Source organism: Trichechus manatus, unplaced genomic scaffold (genome assembly GCF_000243295.1).
Source record: "Trichechus manatus latirostris isolate Lorelei unplaced genomic scaffold, TriManLat1.0 scaffold00085, whole genome shotgun sequence".
Taxonomy (NCBI): Eukaryota; Metazoa; Chordata; class Mammalia; order Sirenia; family Trichechidae; genus Trichechus; species Trichechus manatus.
This window is the reverse complement of record NW_004444021.1, coordinates 2778911-2798688: the sequence shown is the minus strand read 5'-3', so window position 1 is coordinate 2798688 and position 19778 is coordinate 2778911. Positions and strand designations below refer to the sequence as shown.

General features: G+C 32.5%; 1 protein-coding gene and 1 long non-coding RNA gene across 4 annotated transcripts in view; one reads left to right on the top strand and one right to left on the bottom strand.

Annotated features, from left to right (window-relative positions):
* HGF (hepatocyte growth factor) overlaps positions 1 to 19778 on the top strand; it is a 70229-nt gene that overhangs the window by 44785 nt on the left and 5666 nt on the right. For all 3 annotated transcript variants that reach the window (XM_004381471.2, XM_023736042.1, XM_004381472.2), the window contains exons 10-17: positions 1833 to 1960; positions 8245 to 8347; positions 9931 to 10064; positions 13794 to 13832; positions 14973 to 15069; positions 18090 to 18164; positions 18992 to 19138; positions 19634 to 19740. In XM_004381471.2, coding sequence (XP_004381528.2) covers positions 1833 to 1960; positions 8245 to 8347; positions 9931 to 10064; positions 13794 to 13832; positions 14973 to 15069; positions 18090 to 18164; positions 18992 to 19138; positions 19634 to 19740 — 830 coding nt within the window. The remainder of the gene's footprint in view (positions 1 to 1832; positions 1961 to 8244; positions 8348 to 9930; positions 10065 to 13793; positions 13833 to 14972; positions 15070 to 18089; positions 18165 to 18991; positions 19139 to 19633; positions 19741 to 19778) is intronic.
* On the bottom strand, positions 6200 to 19733 carry LOC111821447 (uncharacterized). Its single transcript, XR_002824869.1, has 3 exons — positions 19675 to 19733; positions 11470 to 11592; positions 6200 to 6731 (listed from the first exon to the last, which is right to left on the bottom strand). It is a non-coding gene; the product is annotated as an uncharacterized LOC111821447 (long non-coding RNA).

The window sequence follows — 19778 nt, the reverse complement described above, 5'->3', positions numbered from 1 at the left end:
AAACATGAAACAGAATTTTGCTCAGAATATGAGTGCATTTATTTACCATTTGTGGTCTAGCAATATCAGTCAGGGGCCTATGTTGCATTAAACACTATTTACACCAATACTGAGACTCCAAATAACAATTTTTAAAACTCTATAACTGAACAATATGGCTGTGATGAAACTACATAAATCGTATAATTGTCCATCCCCTTCAGTAATTATAAACAATTCCTACTTCAAGTGAAGAGAAAGACCTTTGGAAAAATATTTTGGCAAACCTAGCCTTTCATTCTCATTTAATCTTGATTAATGAGGTGCCTCAGGATTTAGATTTTATAAGTTAGCTGAAACTGATACATTGGAAAGCGTGTATCTTATACCTCCATTCAATTACGTTGACTTAAATTAACAACCCGAAATAATTTTACTCTACAATTATTCATTTAAAATTGCAAACTTGTGTAAATTTTAAGTAAAATTTAATACACATATTTTATACTTAATAATTTTTGCAAATCACAAGTATAACTTGGTATAAGAGAAATAAAAGGTTTTTTTCTCATGTTTTCCAACTAATAATTTTATAAGAAGTCTAAAGATTTGAATAGGGGCTTTAACTATGAACACTTGTGATTCAATGGCCTTAAATACTGACAATCAAAATTCTTAAATCCTTAAATATCACAGTTTGTATCAAAACCTAGGGCAGTCAAAAAAATGAAATTATATGTGTGGTTGATGTGGCTGGCAATCTGAAACTATTTTGACCGGAAAGAATATTACCTGTTGATTTCCTAACCATACTCAAGCTTCTTGCCTTAAATGTTTCTCAGTTTCTGATGTTCCTATTGGGCATTAATACAATCATAGTGCATCTAACTGGACTTCAGTGATACACCGTAGTTGCCAGTGTATGGAGTAGTAATCTAGTTAAATAATTAGCCAGGGATCTATAGAAAAAATGCACATGCTTACTTAGAAATAGAGAGCAATTTTCAAATAACAAAGTCCACATTTTATTTAATTACAACTTATATTAACGTAGAAAACCTTTAAAAGCTTTCACATTTAAGGGATATTACCACAGTTAGTTTTTTTTCCCCCTTATTGGAAACTCTAGATTTCTAATTAATGCACTGAAAAGATAAAGGACGCACATGGGTTATATTGACCAAAAAGTCCTATAGCTAGATGTTCTGACTATGCTTAGGCTTTAATTTTACAGAAATATTTATAAAGTTTTCAGATAATTACTCTGAATCAAGAAAAAACTACTTTGTAATTAAAATAAATCTATGTAGAAAGTTAAATGAATCAAAGAAATACAGAATTCAAGGAAGAAATAGCTATCCTCTTTTGTGTCAAATGTTTGAATAGGTTGAACTTTATTTTAAATGAGAGTAGTTAATGACTACTAAGAATAATCTTTCGCCTTCAAAGAGAGATATATGTTGTTTCTACATTATATGTGGGTCATGCCACAAAAACGAATAAATGACAGGTCAATTTTTTTAAAGTTGTAAAGATTGAGAATCTAAGTCATGAGAAGAAGTAATAAGAATATAATGGCACCATTTCTCTCTCTCATGAAACAGTTATTTTTGCATGAACTCCAGGCCTATGGAAGGAAAAGGATACTGACATCTAACAGCATTTAGTTCAGTAATTTGGGCAGTGTCTGTTGTGTATATTGAATTTTAAACTGTTATAACTATCTTAAGTCCAAAGACTTAAAACTCTATTTATAGACATGCATATCTTCTGGGATTCTAGAAACGTAACAGAGCTGACTTCACTAATATAAAAACTCAGGCAATTTACATAAACATGTTTATTCTCAACAGGGACCTAAGAGAAAACTATTGCCGAAATCCAGATGGAGCTGAGTCACCCTGGTGTTTTACCACTGATCCAAACATCCGAGTTGGCTACTGCTCCCAAATTCCAAAATGTGACGTGTCAAGTGGACAAGGTAACAGCTGGCATTTTGCAATGTGGCATGATTAAATTCAGGGGAAATGCCTAAAGGGAGGACACATTTTATAGCAGAAGATCTACTTTTTGATGAACTGGTTTTGTTGGCTAGCAAACAAAATCATCAGATATAAAGTTGGATTTCTTTTATATATTTATTTATTCATTCAAACTTATTTCTTTGAGTGTATACTAGTGCCAGGCACAGTTCTAGGCACTAGGGTTACAGCAGTAAACAAAACTAAACTCTCTGTTTCCATGGAATTAATTTCTAGCAGACAGAAAGAAAAGAAAACGAAAAAGAAAAAAGGGGTGAGGATAGTATGTTAGTTTGTGATAAGTGTTACAGAGAAAAATGCCCCAGAGTTGTAGGGACTCTTTTATATTTTAATGTCTTTCAAGATCTTACTCATTAAGGTAACCTTCTTAAGGCGGTCCCAAAGGAAATGTGTAAGTAGAATAAGCCATGTCATGTACAGGTAAAGCACAATCTAGGTAGAAGAAACTGCAAACACAAATGACATGATATGAGACAGTGTTTGAAAAGTTAAAAGAAACAAGGACTGCATGTGGCCTGGTACAAAATGAGCAAAGTGGAGAGTAGTGTGAGATGAGATAAGAGGGGCATTGTGGCTCCAGTTGCATAGGCCTTGCAGGAATTGTAAAAGTTTGCTCTTTCATTCAGAAAAAGTGACTTTGTTGTAAGGTTCTGGGAAGAGAAGTTATGTGATTTGACTTAAATTTTAAATTGATCACTCTGACTTCACTATGGAATATAGCCTGAACTTCCTGCAAAGGCTGAAATAGGGAAACCAGTTGAGTGGTTGATTGAATAATTCAAGCAAGAGATGAGAGGGATTTGAACCTGGGGGTTGGCAGTGGAGAAGATGAGTAGCAGTGGGGTTTGGAATAAATTACCATCGTGATTTGGAAACATGGAGGCCACTGAATATAACTATTTCAGAGTGCAGTGGTGGAGAAAAGCCAGATTAAAGTGGATCTAAAAAAAATTCATCTGTTAAACATTAATAATGTAAACTATGGACATTTTGTTAATGTATAATGATGTATGGTTTTAAATGATCATATTCTATTTCACACGAACTTATTTGTAATGGCACGGTCAGTCCTAAATCATCCCCAAAACATCCAAGCCAAACTTAATGCTCAGTTTCATAGGTTTATTCCTCCATCCATACTTTTCCTTCTGTTGTCCTTTAATTATTCATGAACAACTGTGAAATAGAGTTTTAGAGGGAGGAGATGAGTCCCTTATCAGTCAATTTCACTTTTCTTTAGCAGATTTTAAAGGTCAGCTGGAAATAAAGTTGAAACCAATGATTAAAAGAAGATTGGTAACATCTGGGTCTTCTGTTTCCCTGTCTTGTTCACTTGAACAAGTACTGATAATTTGAGAGTGGTAGAGGGAATAAGAACAATTGTTTTATAAGCTTCTGGTGCGTATGATCATGTACGAGAATACGAGAATTTTGGATGTTGGAGGTTAAACAGGTCTTGTTGCTTATCTAATAAATCTACTCGTAAACAGATAATGAAATTAGGTTTATGAAATTTAAGTAACTTGCCTAAATTCTCAAATTGGCACAGCTGATATTAGAATCTGACTCTCCTTATAAAGACCTCTTCATTATTCCATGCTTTCTTCCTTTTACTCATTCTTTAATAATACGTTATATTATTCTTTTAGCAATATATCTGATACAGCAATATATCTGATACATGTTAGGCTCTATGGGAGAATTCAAAAACAAAGAAGGCACAGACCTTCTGTTTAAGAAATACAGTTACCCAATTTGATATAAATCTGTGAAATTTCAAATGGCAGTACATGCCATTGTATGATACTGCCCAGCTAATGGTATGCACTATATATGTATATATGTACATACATATAATATATATATGTACATATATATTCCATATATAGTTTGATGAGTTAGACATTTTTTTCTCAAATCTTGCAGTATCTGAATTAGCATATATACAAATGTTCTTCCAATTGGATATTAAATAACTCTCTATTACAGAAAAGCTAAAATTGAAATTGCAGAATTTCTTAAAAATTTGATAAAACACTACATATTAGATTATAAGATACATTTAAGGTGGTAATCAGAAAAAAGTCCATAGTGTTAAATATTTATGTCTGTATCATAAAATAATGAAAAAAAGTAAATTAAATTTTGGACTCAAAAAACTGGGGAAGGAAATAAGCCAAAAGAAAGCACAAGAAACAAAATAATCAAGATAAAAGCAGGTATTAATGAGGTAGAGAAACAACTAATAGAACTAATGGAAAAACCAGAATGATGTTCTTTGAAAAAACTAACAAAATAGATAAACTACCAGCGAACTGACTCAAGAAAGAAAACCAGAAATATAGAAAATAAAATTTATCAAGGGTGGAATAATATTGAAACAGGGAAATTATAAAATATAGGAGACTACTTCATACAACCTCACATAACAAAAATCTAAAACTTAGATGAAATGGATAATATTCTAGAAAAACTCAAGTTATCGCAATTGACCCAGGTAAAGAAACTTTCTTTAGTGTAAAGAAACAGGTGGAAAAAGAACCATGTTGAAAAATATCCCTTGTTCTTATCATAACATAACATGACAAAATATTAATTCTGCCTAAGCTAATTTATAAATTTAATGCTACATTAATAAAAGGATCAGCAATTTTTTTTTCTGACATTAAAGTGTATGATTCTAAAGACCTGGAAAAATAAACATGCAATTATAACAAGGAAAACCTTGAACAAGAAGACCTATTGTGGGAACTAACTCTATTACATATAAATATATTTTATGAGGAGTTTAAAATTAAAAGATTATAGTTCTCGCACATGAATAAATTGACAATTGGAAGCCCAGAGATAGACGTAAGGACATACTAATATTTATTATATTACAAAAGCAGCAATTTATACCACTAGGTGAAATATGGGCTTTTAAAATATGATACTAGATCAAAAGAATAACCATTTGAAAAAAAGATAAAAATAAATACATACCCTACACTATACCCAGAAATAAACTCCAAATGGATAAGAAATCTGAGTGAAAAAAAGAAATGATACAGATAATAGAAGTAAACCTAGAAGAATTTTTTTATAAATTAGGTGTGGGGAAAGGCTTTCTAATTAAGACTCAAAATCTATAGGCAATAAGTGAAAATAAAAAGACAAACAATATCAAAAAGCTACCATGGCAATATTAAAAAAAAAAAAAAAATCAAACAACAGCAAAAAGCTCACCATAACTAAAGTCTAAAGACAAATGACAAATTTGGAAAAAGTTCTGAAACACATTAAAATATATACCACAGATAAGCAAATATCCTTAATATTAAAAAACTCTAAAATTCAAGAATAAATTATAAAAAATTAAATAATGTACAAAAAATGTGAACAGAAAGACTATTAAAAATATTTAGGCAAAGTTACCCTTAAGCACATTAAGATATATTCATTCATAATAAGAGAAAAGTGAAATATAAGTACATTGATATACCATTTCTTATATACATTTGCAAAACTTCAAAAATTTGACAACACAATCTCTTGGGAAAGCTGTGGAGGAAAAGGTACTCTCATACGTTGTTTTTAGGAGAGCAAAATGGTAAAACCCTTATGGAACAGACTTTGACAATAATTAGTAAAATTACATATGCACTCACCCTTTGGTTCAACAATGTTACTAACTGAATATACACAGATATACCTCCAACAATTTGCAAAAATTTTGCACAAAGTTTTTCATTGCAGCATTATCAGTAATAGAAAAATAACCCGAAAGTACTCTGGTAAAGCTATACAATGGATTACTATGAATTTGCAAAAAAGAATAATGAAGCTCTCCATAAACTAATATGGAGTGATTTGGGGTATATTGTTAATTTAAAAAAAAAAAGGCACAAAAGTGTATCTTCAGTATATTAGTTTTTGAGTAATAAAGAAGGGGATATGTCAATACATATATGGAATATTTATATAAACATAAATTTGTATTTATAAATTGGTGTTTAAAACAATTTTATTGTATACTGTAATGACTTATATTATCTGTATCAAATTTTATCCTATTTAAATATTTATTTTTTAAGCCGAAATGGGAAATGTGATCCAAGGCTATATGCACATGACTATTGAATACAATTATTACTTTTCTTTTTCACTATGTTTACTGATTCCTGCCTAAATGATTAAATTACACGTTTAATCAATTTTATTGAGATTTGCCCTGGTGGTGCAGTGGTTAAGAGCTCAGCTGCTGACCAAAATGTCAGCAGTTCGAATCCACTAGCCGCTGCTTGGAAACTCTATGGGGCAGTTCTACTGTGTCCTATGGGATCACTATGAGTCAGTCGACTCGAAGGCAAAACGTTTGGTTTTTTGGTTTATACTACTATTTATGATAATCACAAGATATATTTTAAATCCAATAGCAGCATGCCATGGTTTACCAATTTTTTTTATCATAGAATATTCTTTTTTTTTTTTTATTGTACTTCAGGTGAAGGCTTACAGAACAAACAGTTTCTCATGAAATAGTAGTACACATATTGTTTTGTGACATTGGTTAACAACCCCATCATAGAATATTCTTAATGTGGATGTACACTGGCAGCTAACATTTTTAGATAAGCATAGCAAAGACTGTGAGGATGGTGCACGACCGGGCAGTGTTTCCTTCTGTTGTCACAGGGTTGCTATGAGTCAGAACCGACTTGAGGGCACCTAACAATAGCAGCAACGGATAACATTTTTAAGTCAAATCTGCAGTTTTAATTTACAAAAAGATTAGATATGTTTAATAGAAAAAGTTATCTTTAAATCTTCAGTATTATTTCAAAATATGAAATGTTTCCTTTTAAATGTAGAATTCCAACTTACATTTTTTTAAAAACTAGATTTCTTTTGATTAAAAATAGTGGCATTTCTACTAAGGTTTAATAGAATATAAGTTGCTCCATTAAAAGAAAAAGAAAATCTCAGAAGACATGTTAAAAGACACAGGAGCCAGCTTGAGGTAGCTCACACTGGGTAAATTTTGAAAATTTGGGCAGCAAACAAAATTAATGCTGACAGAAATAAATTATACATCACATTGAATAAAAAGAGATTACATAAGTCCATAGTTATATTGATACTTCTATTAGTACTAGTATACTACTACTACTAGTCATTGTTGTTGTGTATCATTGGGTCGATTCCATTATGACCCAGAACTGCCCCATAGGGTTTTGAGGCTGTAATCTTTAGGGGATCACCAGGTCTTTTCTCCCATGAAGCGGTTGGTAGGTTTGAACCTTCGCCCTTTTGGTTATTAGCCAAGTACATAAACATTGTGCACCAGGGCACGAAGTAGTAATAACTAAATGGAAAGGAGTAGGAGAGAAAGAAAAAGTCCTATTTACAAAAGTTTACCTATTAAGAAATATAAGTACATGTTAGAAAAATAACCACTTAACAGCCAGCATAGTAAAAACTGATTCACACAAAATTTATAGAAGTATGCTTAAACAGAATTTTGTGAAAGTTTGTTGGGGAATTGGATATTTACTCACTCTCAAAGGCCCCAGGAGATTTTTGTTGTTGGTGGTTCAATATAAAGTGAAAATTTCCTTTTACATGACTTAAATAATAATGGGATGTGATATCATATGTCACTTGACATAATGTTCTGAAAAGGAAAAAAAAATCACCTATGTCATATTCCTGCCAAATATCTTTAACTTCATTTTATTCATAAGAAAATAATCAGACAAATCCAAATTAAAGAACATTTGTTAAACAGCTGGCCTAGATGATTCAAAATGTCAATGACATGAAAGATCAAAAATCAAAACACGAAGAATGTGAAGGCTATATGAGTGCTCCTTATATTATTCTTGTGACTTTTCTATAAATCTCAATTCTTTTTAGAAGAAAAAGATGTACGATATGTATGTCATTCTAAAAATTCTCATTTCTTTAGTGTTGTAAAGGGTCATACTCATTTAATTTCTTCTTTGACTTTTTTTTACTGTATGTATTATTTGAATTTGCATAAGCACTCATTTTAATGAAGAAATTTGACTGAAAATACAGGTATTTTAATCTGAGATATGTAAGTCTTTTTGATTTGTACAGATTTCATAGTGCTTTGTTTTCATGTTGATTTTTCATGAATTCATATGGCTGTAAAAATTTTTTTTTTCCCTAATCTCCCTAATATTCATTAGGCTTTTTCCATATATTTTATGTTTAGATTGTTATCGTGGGAATGGCAAGAATTACATGGGTAGTTTATCCAAGACAAGATCTGGACTAACGTGTTCCATGTGGGATAAGAATATGGAAGACTTACACCGGTGTGTAAATTTCTTTCTTTCAATATATAGCATGTAGTGATAACAGCAAATATGTATACACCAATAAATACTGTGCTATATATAGAAATATAGTGTGACTCACAAATGCAGTCATCTATGTAATTTAAAATTTTCTAGTAGCCACATTAAAAGAAGTAAAAACAAATAAGCAAATTAATTTTAATATTTTACTTTACCCAATATATCTAAAGTTTTATCATTTCAATACGTAATAAGAATATTATTATTAATGAGATATTTTACATTCTTTTCTCATACTAAATGTTAAAAATCTGGTGTATATTTATACTTACAGTACATCTCAATTTGAACTAGCCACAATACAAGTGCTCAATAGCCATACATGGCTAGTAGCTAGTCTATTAGTCATTATAGCTCTAAAACATCAAAGATTGGCAGAGTTCTGCTCTCATGGAGCTAACACCCTAGTGTGGGATAGCTAACAGGAAAGGCTGATAACATGTTATAAAAATCATTCCATAGAAATGCAAAGAAGTGACTACCCAGACTTATTTGGTCAGGAAAGGTTCCTAGAAGGGACATGAGCTGGACATACATAGTGAGAAATAGCTGGACAAGGGAAGTATAGGAGGAAGAATACTACATCAGGCAGATGGAATAGCTTGTACAAAGGTCCACAGGTTGATGTGCTTGAAATTCTGAAGTAATTTTCATAAGGTTGAATCTGAATGTGATGCAATCAATGTACAGAGAGAAGGAATTCTCCAGTGGAAAGATCATATAGAGCCTTGTAAGCTGTGCTAAGAAGTTTGGATTTTATCCTAAGCATTACAAAGATCCATTAAAATGTTTTAAGCAGGAGTTAAGGAGCCATGGTGGTGCAGTGGTTAAGTGCCTGCTGCTAAAGGAAAGGTCTGCAGTTCAAACCCACCAGTTGCTCCCCAGGAGAAAAGACCAGGCAATCTGCTCTCTGTAATGATTACAGCTTAGGAAACTCTACGGGGCAGTTCTACTCTGTTGTATAGGGTCACTATGAGTCGGAATCCACTTGATGGCACACAGCAACGATCTTTTAGACAATGTTTCTCCATTTCTAGGCACAGGGATATCGTTACATTGCCACTGTAATTATTAACTAGAAGCAAAGCTACAAAATCTCTCATTCTTTTTATACATTCTAATTATTATTATCTATATGCATCCATATTTATAGTTTTGCTTGTGATACTCTAATTTGGGTAGATTCTTTATGTCTTTACTTCCAATTTTCATCTTCTCCAAAAATTGAGATAGGGAACTAATAAAGAGAAATAAAAGAGAAGGAGCAGAACAGAGGCTATACAACTTCTCTAATTGTTTGGAATTTTGCTTTCATATTGGTTTTTAAACCAAAAGATCCCACCTTCATTTGGAACATGAATTGAATGTGTAAAGCTTGATATTCCTGAGTTCAAAAACAAGCTTTCAAATTATAAGAAAAAAATTCCCAAACAAAATAACCAAAATTCACATTAAGTAGAAGTTTTATATTCTTGGTAATATTTTGTTTCTCTTGGATGAAATAAGCATCCTGTGATGTTTGAAGCTTGTTGTTTATATAGGCATATTTTCTGGGAACCAGACGCTAGTAAGCTGAATAAGAATTACTGCCGGAATCCTGATGATGATGCCCATGGTCCCTGGTGTTACACGGGGAATCCTCTCATTCCTTGGGATTATTGCCCCATTTCTCGTTGTAAGTATATTTACTAATCTATTTCACGTGAAATATTTTGGCTTGTCTCACAAGAAAAACACTTTTAAAACAAGGTTCTTATTTAATTTGTAAAACTATGTCCTTTTAAAAGAGGAAGGTAGTTCAATATAGTAAGGATGTTTGCTATAGAGAGCTGTAATAAAATCTAGGAAAAAGGAGAAAAAGTGATATGGCTTCTAAAATGGATTTCTTCCCAGACAGAATTCCATCTATTGTAAAAATTGCAGTGGGCCAATCTTAGCATATAGGCATAGTTACAGAGTAGAATGCTCCCTTAGAATTTCAAAGCACTGTGATTTGATTTACAAACCTAACTAAGGGAGACAGAACTCTAATAATTTTAAGATCTTCTAAAAATATTTTCAACCAACATTTTAAAACTAAAAGTAATGTGTTGTAGAAAGACTTCAGGGTGTTGCTAGTATTTAATTGAATGCTATTGCAGATAACTCATTTTTATTTCATTCCAAACATTAATTTCAATAAATATTTTTACATTGCCATTTTCTTAATATTTATAACCAGGATGTATTTACTTTTCCTCCCTGGTGAAAAGCTAATAAAATTTATACTTAGAAGATTTGAGTTCTTGTTATTTATTTAACTGCAGAGACTGTATAAATCATTTCCACACTGTACATTTGTATTATAAACTATGTAAAGGTTTCGATTTCTTTTCTTCTAAAATGCTTATAAAATAATATTTAACATATATGTTAAGCTTACTAAATATGCAAAAATTAAAATGTATAATATGCATATATGTCTGTGTATACATACACACACACAGTACATGTTAGAAAAATCTAAAGTATTAACTACTGAGTATAGTGGTTAAGAGCTTCAACTCCGATATACTGGGAAACAATTCCCTCTCCATTATTCTTAAGTGCCTTGGGCAAATTACTTAACATACTTATGGCTCATTTGCTGTATTTTAAAAATTATACAGTAAAAATATCTATCCTATAAGGATATTGTGAACAGTACCTCTTGCATAGTAAGCACTCAAAAACTTCCATCTCATCTTTTGATTTATTCATTCATTCATAATTTTTTATTAAACTTCTATTGTGGGTAAATCCCTGTAAGAGATGCTAGTGATACCACAATACAAATAATATTTCTTACCCTCAAATAGTTTACAGTGTAGATGGGATATATTTATGTAAACAACTTCAAAGCAATATATCATTTAATAAATATAAACCAATATATAAACTGCAGAATGAGAAGATAGATGTCTACCTGGGGAAACGTGTGTTCATAAAGTTTTGAACTTGAGATTTTAAAAATATAGTAAAAGAAAGGTATCTTTGAATTTTTAGGAAGAGCCCACATTGGCTTTGAGACTATACACACACACAAACTCACAGGTGCTTACCTACTCTTCTATAGATACAACTTTTATTGTTGGCATGTTTTCTTTCTTCAAATTTAAGCTGAATTGATACAAAGTAAGATTTGTATCATATATATTTTTCAGAGATGAGTAATGTGGTAGGGACTACGGGAAAAAGTAAAAGAAGAGAGGTTAGAATAGTATTTGATGGTGAGAAGGCAAAGGCCTAGAGAGCCGAGTTTCTCAATGTTTTACTCCAAGTGTGCAACAGAACAACTTAGAGTGCTTTTAAAACACTCAGTACCTAGTCATCAACCCAGAATCTCCAGAAATGAGATTTTAACTAGTGTTTCTGCTTAAAGTGTGTGAAATGTTGGCTTAGAGGAAGATTCATACAGAGAGAGCCCTAGCGGTGCAGTGGTTAAGCGCTCAGCTGCTAACCAAAAGGTTGGTAGTTCAAGCGCACCAGACTCTCCACAGGAGAAAGATGTGGCAGTCTGCTTCCGTAAAGATTTACAGACTTGGAAACCCTATGGGGCAGTTCTACTCTGGCCTATAGGGTCACTATGAGTCGGAATTCCACTTGACAGCAATAAGTTTAGCTTTTGGTGTGTATATATATATACACACACACATATATATACACACACATATATATACATATATACAAACTATAAAAATCTAATTTTTTGATAAAATTTTAAATATTTTAGTAAAATCCTATAATGAATTAACTAATTTGTTGATCTATTAATCTGGTGCTTAGAAATAAAAGACTTCATATGCAATTAAGGATAAATTGAGTAGTCTAGTCTTTCTCATCACAACAATTTAAGAAACAGTATCTAGTTATTTATTTAAAAAATTTCCAGTAATTGACTTCAGTCAAAAAGCCATTAGTCTGGATGTTTTGACTACCATAGTCTGCATCAATCCTAATTTATGCTAAACACTGACCCAGTCCACTCTAAGGCAAAACCCTGCTCCAGGATAAGCTAATTCATGTAAAATACATAAAATTTGAAAAATGAAAATAAAGCGAAACCCCTTAGCATATATTAATTCATTTTCAATTCCTCATAAATAATAATCAAATTTGCATCTATTATAAAGGAATCCATATGCCATTATTGTTATCTCCCCCCACCTGCTTTGGCTCATTTATTTGAGCTCAGGGCATCTCCAGAGATTAACTACCAGCTGGGTCTAAACACTGCCTGGCTGAAATCTACGCCATCAATTCTGAACAGTCAGCCATTAAGCTCCAGAAAATGTCTTGTGCTGCCTTCATTACTGCAGAAGTGCTTCCAAACTCTAACATCTTCTAACCCTTTCTCTTCGTAGCAATTAAACACTAGTAGGGAGTTTATGAAAAAAAAGTAATTATGAGGTTTTAGCTAGAATTCATTTGCAGTTTTCAGTGTTCTTTTTTTCATACCTTTTTTTTTTTTTTTTAACTGCTGTCCTGAAAAAGCAAACTTTGAACTATTAAAACAAAGTGTAATTATTATTTGGTTATCCCTCTTTTTCTCCCCAGTAGTGATGCTGATTTCTATCCTCTAGAGTTCTTGCAAAGATTTCTGGAGCGTGTGCAGTTTCGATTATCCTCAACCTCATGAAAATAAAAGTGGCTTTCAGAAAAGAATGTAAATGGGCCAAATAATAGGAAAAAAAAAGAACTATGAGTCCAAGCAAACAAGGAGAATTAACCCCATTCACTGGACTGTCCATTGTGTGCATTATTGGGCATCTTGGTAGAATGTAACAGCCCTTTGATTCCAGCAGTGTAATTCAAGCTGCTAACAGTCATCAAACCACACAGCAGAGTCTCCACAGTTATAAAACACCACTCTTCACATTAACTGGTATCAGTAGTCACATACTTGTAACACTGGCCAGTATAAATGATACAAAATTACTCAAAAGAATACTACAGGTAGTCCCCAACTTAAGACATAGTGAAGTTACAACCGTCTTTTTTTTTTTTTGTACGTCTTATCATTAGTAATATGTACTACATACAATGCTGCAGTGCATAATTTGCTGATGCTATCATTCTCAGAAATTCACTCACAGATATTCAATGTTATGATTTAGAAAGATAGTGATAATAAAAATCAATAATAATGGAAACTAAAAAAACAATGAGGTATTTGACTTAAGTCAGAACTTAGATCAGAGTCATTGGAAGGGAACCCCTGTTGTAAGTTGGGGACTACCTGTATTACATTTTATCTTGAAAAAAAAAATGTCAAATTTAGTAAAGTATCCAATTCTTGGATGTTTGGATATCTCTAGATAGCTTTGTCTGTACATAACAGAAATATATATGAATAAATTATGTATGTACATATTTATTTTTATAGGTGAAGGTGATACCACACCTACAATAGTCAACTTGGACCGTAAGTAAACTTTCACAATATAAAGTATCTCTGAGTCTCTCTGTATCAGAAATGATACTATTTTCTTCAGAGAAAAACATCACTGTATTGACTTCCATCATAAAAATAAGTTAGAACTATTTTTGTTTTTTTCTACGTGCATAAGTTAAGAAGTAACAAAGGCAACTGCACACTGAATATCAAAATTCAATTCTCAGAAAATCTACAAGATATTAGACTTTGAAAGAACATTTATATTTGCTTTTAATTTTGGGCACAATGAATATAATGGACCTTCACCAGAATGCTGAAGTCAGAAAGAATGAAAAGGGAAAGGCTGAAAAACTGTGCTGTGTCCCCCCTTCTGTTCAATTTTCAGAGCTCTTTGCATGCCCTGCAGTCTGCCAGGCAAAAGATGACACAATCGGAGAGGTTCAGTTAATCCTCAGTTTAAGAAGATCTGTTGAGAGCTGCTTATTTTTTATTTTCACGTATTTTTTGGGCAGAAGGAAGTTAATCAAGTGTTTTGATCTTAAAAACCATCTGTTGTGCCCCAGGCTGAGGAAACAAATAGAAATCTATTCTAGACCATGGACCAGAGCAGAAAGGATAAGGCAAGGAACACAGAGGAGGGTCAGGATAAAGTTCACTCCAAAGAATTTTGTATTGTATCACTTGAACATAATGATTTGGACATAATAATTAGTCATTTGAAACACAATTTCAATAAATATCGTGTTGGTAACATGTTCAAAATGGCTTAACATTCTTACTGTGCTAATTCAGAAGTAACAACTAGAAATAGCTATTCCCCCCTCCTCTCTCAGGCTATTGCTTTTCAGTGACATTTAGAACTAATCATCACAAATAACATTGTTTCATTCTATGTTGACTTTGGTGGGGGAAATACAATTAGAAGCCATCGCCACTATCGTAAAAATCCTGCGTACCTTGATCTGACTACTTATCTATGTCACTCAGCTCCTTAGATGGGGGTAAAAGCATTTTTGGCCTGATTTGGCACTCTGATCACAATATTTACTCTTTCTCCAAAATGTTCTGACACAATTACAGTAGTTGTATTTATCTAGTTGTCATTCCATTTAAGAAAGCCAAGAGACACTAATTATTTTAAAATGTTATGTTTGGTCCTGTTTTTAGATCCTGTAATATCATGTGCCAAAACAAAACAATTGCGAGTTGTAAATGGGATTCCAACGCGAACAAATGTAGGATGGATGGTTAGTTTGAAATACAGGTAATTATGATTTGGTACAAATCATACATATCCAGACTGTTTGCAAATGATATATTCCCAGCAGTATGGCCACATGTGGTCATGCAGGTTGGGCACTCAGCCGAGTGGATACAAGAGTAGACTGATCAAATTCCGTTTGCCAAATTGCGAGTCCTGAGTTTTGCAATTCGTTCTTCCAGATGTAGTGCCTTTTTAAGCATTCAGAAAGGTCCCATATGTGTTGGCAGTGTCCCTAATTCCAAGTGACACTTCAGTTCTGATTAAGCAAACTACACAGAGGACCGACTTATACTCTACCATTGATATCACCATAGTAAAACCAAAAAGCCAAACCTGTTACTGTCTAGTTAACTCTGACTCATAGCAACCCTATAGGACAGAGTAGAACTGCCCCAATAGGGTTTTCAAGCAGCAGCTGGTGGATTTGAACTGCTGACCTTCCGGTTAGGAGCTAAGCTCTTAACCACTACACCACCAGGGCTCCATATTAGTTACATTAAATATGTTAATAATTTCCCAATCTAGGATATTATGATTTTATTTTCCAACATGCCTATGAATATCAGAAGTTCCATATTTGTGTTTAATTTTTGACTTTCTAGTAATTTTAATGACAAATAGCAAAAATTCTAAATTCTAGAGTCTGTTATTAAGAATTAGCAAACTATATTGATAGTTGAATATTCTTGATATTATAGTAGTCAGGTGGATTAAAAAAAATTCTTGACATCTTTACTTCTCAATGCTCATAAGAATCAATGACGTTCTATATAAAAGCACTGTGCAAATTGTATTAAGCTTAGTAATTATGTGGTAAGAATTATGTACACCAACTCCTCACTTATGAACATGGTTAAGTACCAAAGACCAGGTCGTTATGCAACCATCAGCATTATGTGAAAATGGAGCATGACCACATCAGATCACAAAATGGAGGATGACTACATCATTATATAACTTCCAAATTACATCATTAAATAACTGCCAAACTGCTGAGAATACTGGTCCAGTCAAGTTGACACATAACCTTAACCATCACAGCCAGTGTTACTCTCGCCTTGTACCTCAGCGTTTGCTACTGCCAGACATACATCGTTAATGTGCAAAACAGTCAGATAGCAGGTTTTTTCACTATGGTTGTAAAAGCAAAGTACTTATATTCTAGCCACATTTTCCCCTGTCTTCTAAACACCCCATGTTCTCCCCACACCCTAAGCCTCCAAGCCTGGACACTGTTTTTTCCACTGCTTTTTGTGGCTTTCTTTGTCCACATTTTATGTCTGGAAATTCCTTTTCATTCCTCAAATCCCAACTTGAATGTCTCTCCTTTGTGGCAACTCCCCATCCCTTCACTCCTAGCTTCCAATAGTAAAGGAACAAATTATCTATTTTAAACAGTGACATTAAAGTAGGATAGAGATAATTTGAAACTAAGTTCTTTTATGAATAAGCCATTTAGTGGCAAGCATGGAGTTTGCATCCTTTTATATACATACATATCAGTAAACTTGAAATTACCGTACTGTGAGAGATGGCCTAAAGCTCTCTTTTAGTATGTCCCTCTCAAGGAGAAATTTGTCAAATCTCATAAATATTTATACCAGGTAATTCTAGTGTACTAGCTGTCCTAGGTGGGTAGTTCTGAAATAAAATTGTGAAACTAGCCAAAATATTAAAGCTGATTGTGCAGTATGAAGAGGTAATAAGGGCCATGAAGATTAAATAAAAGATTTAGAGTGTTTAATTTTCTTTATTGCAGAAAATGCTCAAAGAATTCACATCTTTGAGTTAAGTAGTGATACTTTGCTAATCTCATAACCCCGGGGGGGAAGAAAGAGCCATATACTTTTGAGTTATTTTTACCAGCTGGAGAACATACAAGGATGCTCCTTTGGTAATCTTTATTTAAAATTCATGGAGAAGCAGGTAAAACTCTTCTGCATCAGATTATAGTACTATAAGCTTTTTAAAAAGTTTTTTTTTTCCTTTTAATCCAAGTTCTTAGTAAAAACAGCTGTTTAGTTATTCTTCCAAAACACATACTGAGAGAGATAGAAATTAAAACTTGATATTGTACTCTTATCCTCCTGTGTGGTAAAGACCATAAATAACTGTGGTCTTAGTCTGGGAATCTTTTTGTATTACTCTCTGAAGCACTGAACATCTGTACTCTTTGGAAATGTAAATTGTGAAAAGTTGTACTTTTTTTCATGTCTCTGCCAAAAAATAATGGATTTACAGAATTTGGATATCAGTGAATACATGTACTGGTATTTGCTATTCTCTACAAATGTTTTATAATTTCGTAGATGATTTGTCCTACAAATTGTTTTAATTTTATAAGTGAAATATTATATTGCTGGCCTTAAACTGAAAAAATTCATTCAAATTCAGTTATATCTAAGTTAACATATCAGAACTAAATAATGGTAGTAAAAGAAGAAATTAGCATACAAATATATATTGGTACCACCAGATGATTTTCAGAGTCTAAATAAAATGCCAACGTACATTTTTCACAATTACTTAATTTAAAATAGGTCCATATGGATTTTTTTTTTTTTTGCATTCTAATTGTGAGGATGGCACAGGACCAGGCAGTGTTTTGTTCTGTTGTACATACGGTCGCTATGAGTGAGAACCGACTGGATGGCACCTAGCAACAACAATTCTCCAATATTTGTAGCACATACTCTTACAAAGGCAGAGATATACATCTTTGAATGTGTATGTAGGGAATTGCCGTTGGTGTGTAGTGACTGAGTTCTTTAAGTTACACAAAAAAAGAAATAGTTTTCATCAAAATATGATCACATTATGAAAAACAAAAGTGCTGAGGCTACCAACAACAAATATCTCTCTTCAGATAAAAAGAATACTCATTTATCTGGATGAGTCAGTTTCTACATTTTTCCCTCTAGTGGGTTTATTTTTAACAAACAGAGCCATAGGATTTGCATTAATTGGCATATGCTCTTTCTGCACAGATGTTACTTGTTTCTCTCTCCTCTTTCTCATAGAAATAAACATATCTGCGGAGGATCATTGATAAAAGAAAGTTGGGTTCTTACCGCAAGACAATGTTTTCCTTCTCGGTAAGTGTTTTCAAAACAAATATTTGTTTTTAGAATTTTTAAATATGTATGTTTTCCACTTTCTTTTAAGCCTAAAAGTGTGTATTCATTTTATGGAGATGTACAGTGTGGAGTGAGCAAATTGATTTACTTTTCGGATTTGTTACAAAACTTAGACTTCCTTGATACCTACTTATAGGTACTAATTCCATTCACCTCTTTTCACAATTAGCATAACCTGAAGGGTTTACTCTAACTTGGAGGAAAACGTTGCTAAAATTATGCAGGTAACTTAGACCTCAACCTCCTGTTTGCACTGTATGTATCTAGATAGAAATACTTTTGCTGAATTATTAATAAAATTTTCTCAATCTTCACTTATCCTTTTTTATGTAAAAATAGTCTCAGAATCATCCTGGGAATAATTTTTAATGAAAATTTGCCTAAGGAATAGATAAGGAGGCAGCATAAATAAGCTTATTTCCTAATTCTCCTCAAGGTTGGTTGATGTATAAACCTTCAACCCCCCATTAACAAACCAAAAATATACAAAGTTCAGATAAATAAAGCAAAATTTATAGTAAATTATAATTCATGTAATGCACTTTACTTGAGAATGTTTCACAAGTGAGTTACTCTGTAGCAAATATAATCGTAAGTTTTGTAACTACCCATTTAGAATTTCAGAAATTTAAAGCTCTTTCTGGTTATATATGCTTGTAGCATTCAGAATCTCCCTTAATTCATTATATTTGGAATACAATTTTTAATTTAGGTTATTTTACTGCCCTTGTAAAATTTAAAATCATGTTTTACATTTTATTTCTTTATTTATTTTTTTAATTTAGAAACAAAGACTTGAAAGATTATGAAGCTTGGCTTGGAATTCATGATGTCCATGGAAGAGGAGATGAGAAACGCAAGCAGGTCCTCAATGTTTCCCAGCTGGTATATGGGCCTGAAGGATCAGATCTGGTTTTACTGAAGCTCGCTCGGTTAGTTTGTTAGTTCCTTTAGAAGATTTTGTATTTTTAACCTACACTAGAATTGTTGAAGTATTTTCTTCAGCTGTATCGCTATCCTTTCTCTCTAATGATTTATTATAAGATTTATTATAAAAGAACATACATCATATATACGTATATATTTAGACAGAGAGAGAGGCGTTTTTTTAGAAATGAAGTTGGCCAACAATCTAATTTTCCTGCTTTAAAACTGAAAGCCGAATGAGCTGTTATTTGATAACTTTAATATGTAAAATGATGTGCTTTTTAAAATACATAACAGTGACTTTTTAATTCTTAAATAACAGCAGATAAATGACTCGTCTCTCTACTATCTACTCTTAATTTCTACACTACATATTAGACAGTCTCCCCCTCTTTTTTTAAGATAACAAGACTGTTTAGTCTATCTAAATAATATAATTTATTATATAAATTTTGTTGGATCTATTCAAGAGTATTTATCATTATGTTTTCACTTTTCAGGCCTGCAGTCCTGGATGACTTTGTTAGTACAATTGACTTACCTAATTATGGATGCACAATTCCTGAAAAGACCACTTGCAGTGTTTATGGTTGGGGCTACACTGGATGTAAGTGTTTTGTGAAAAAAGAAAGGCAGTGTCATGTA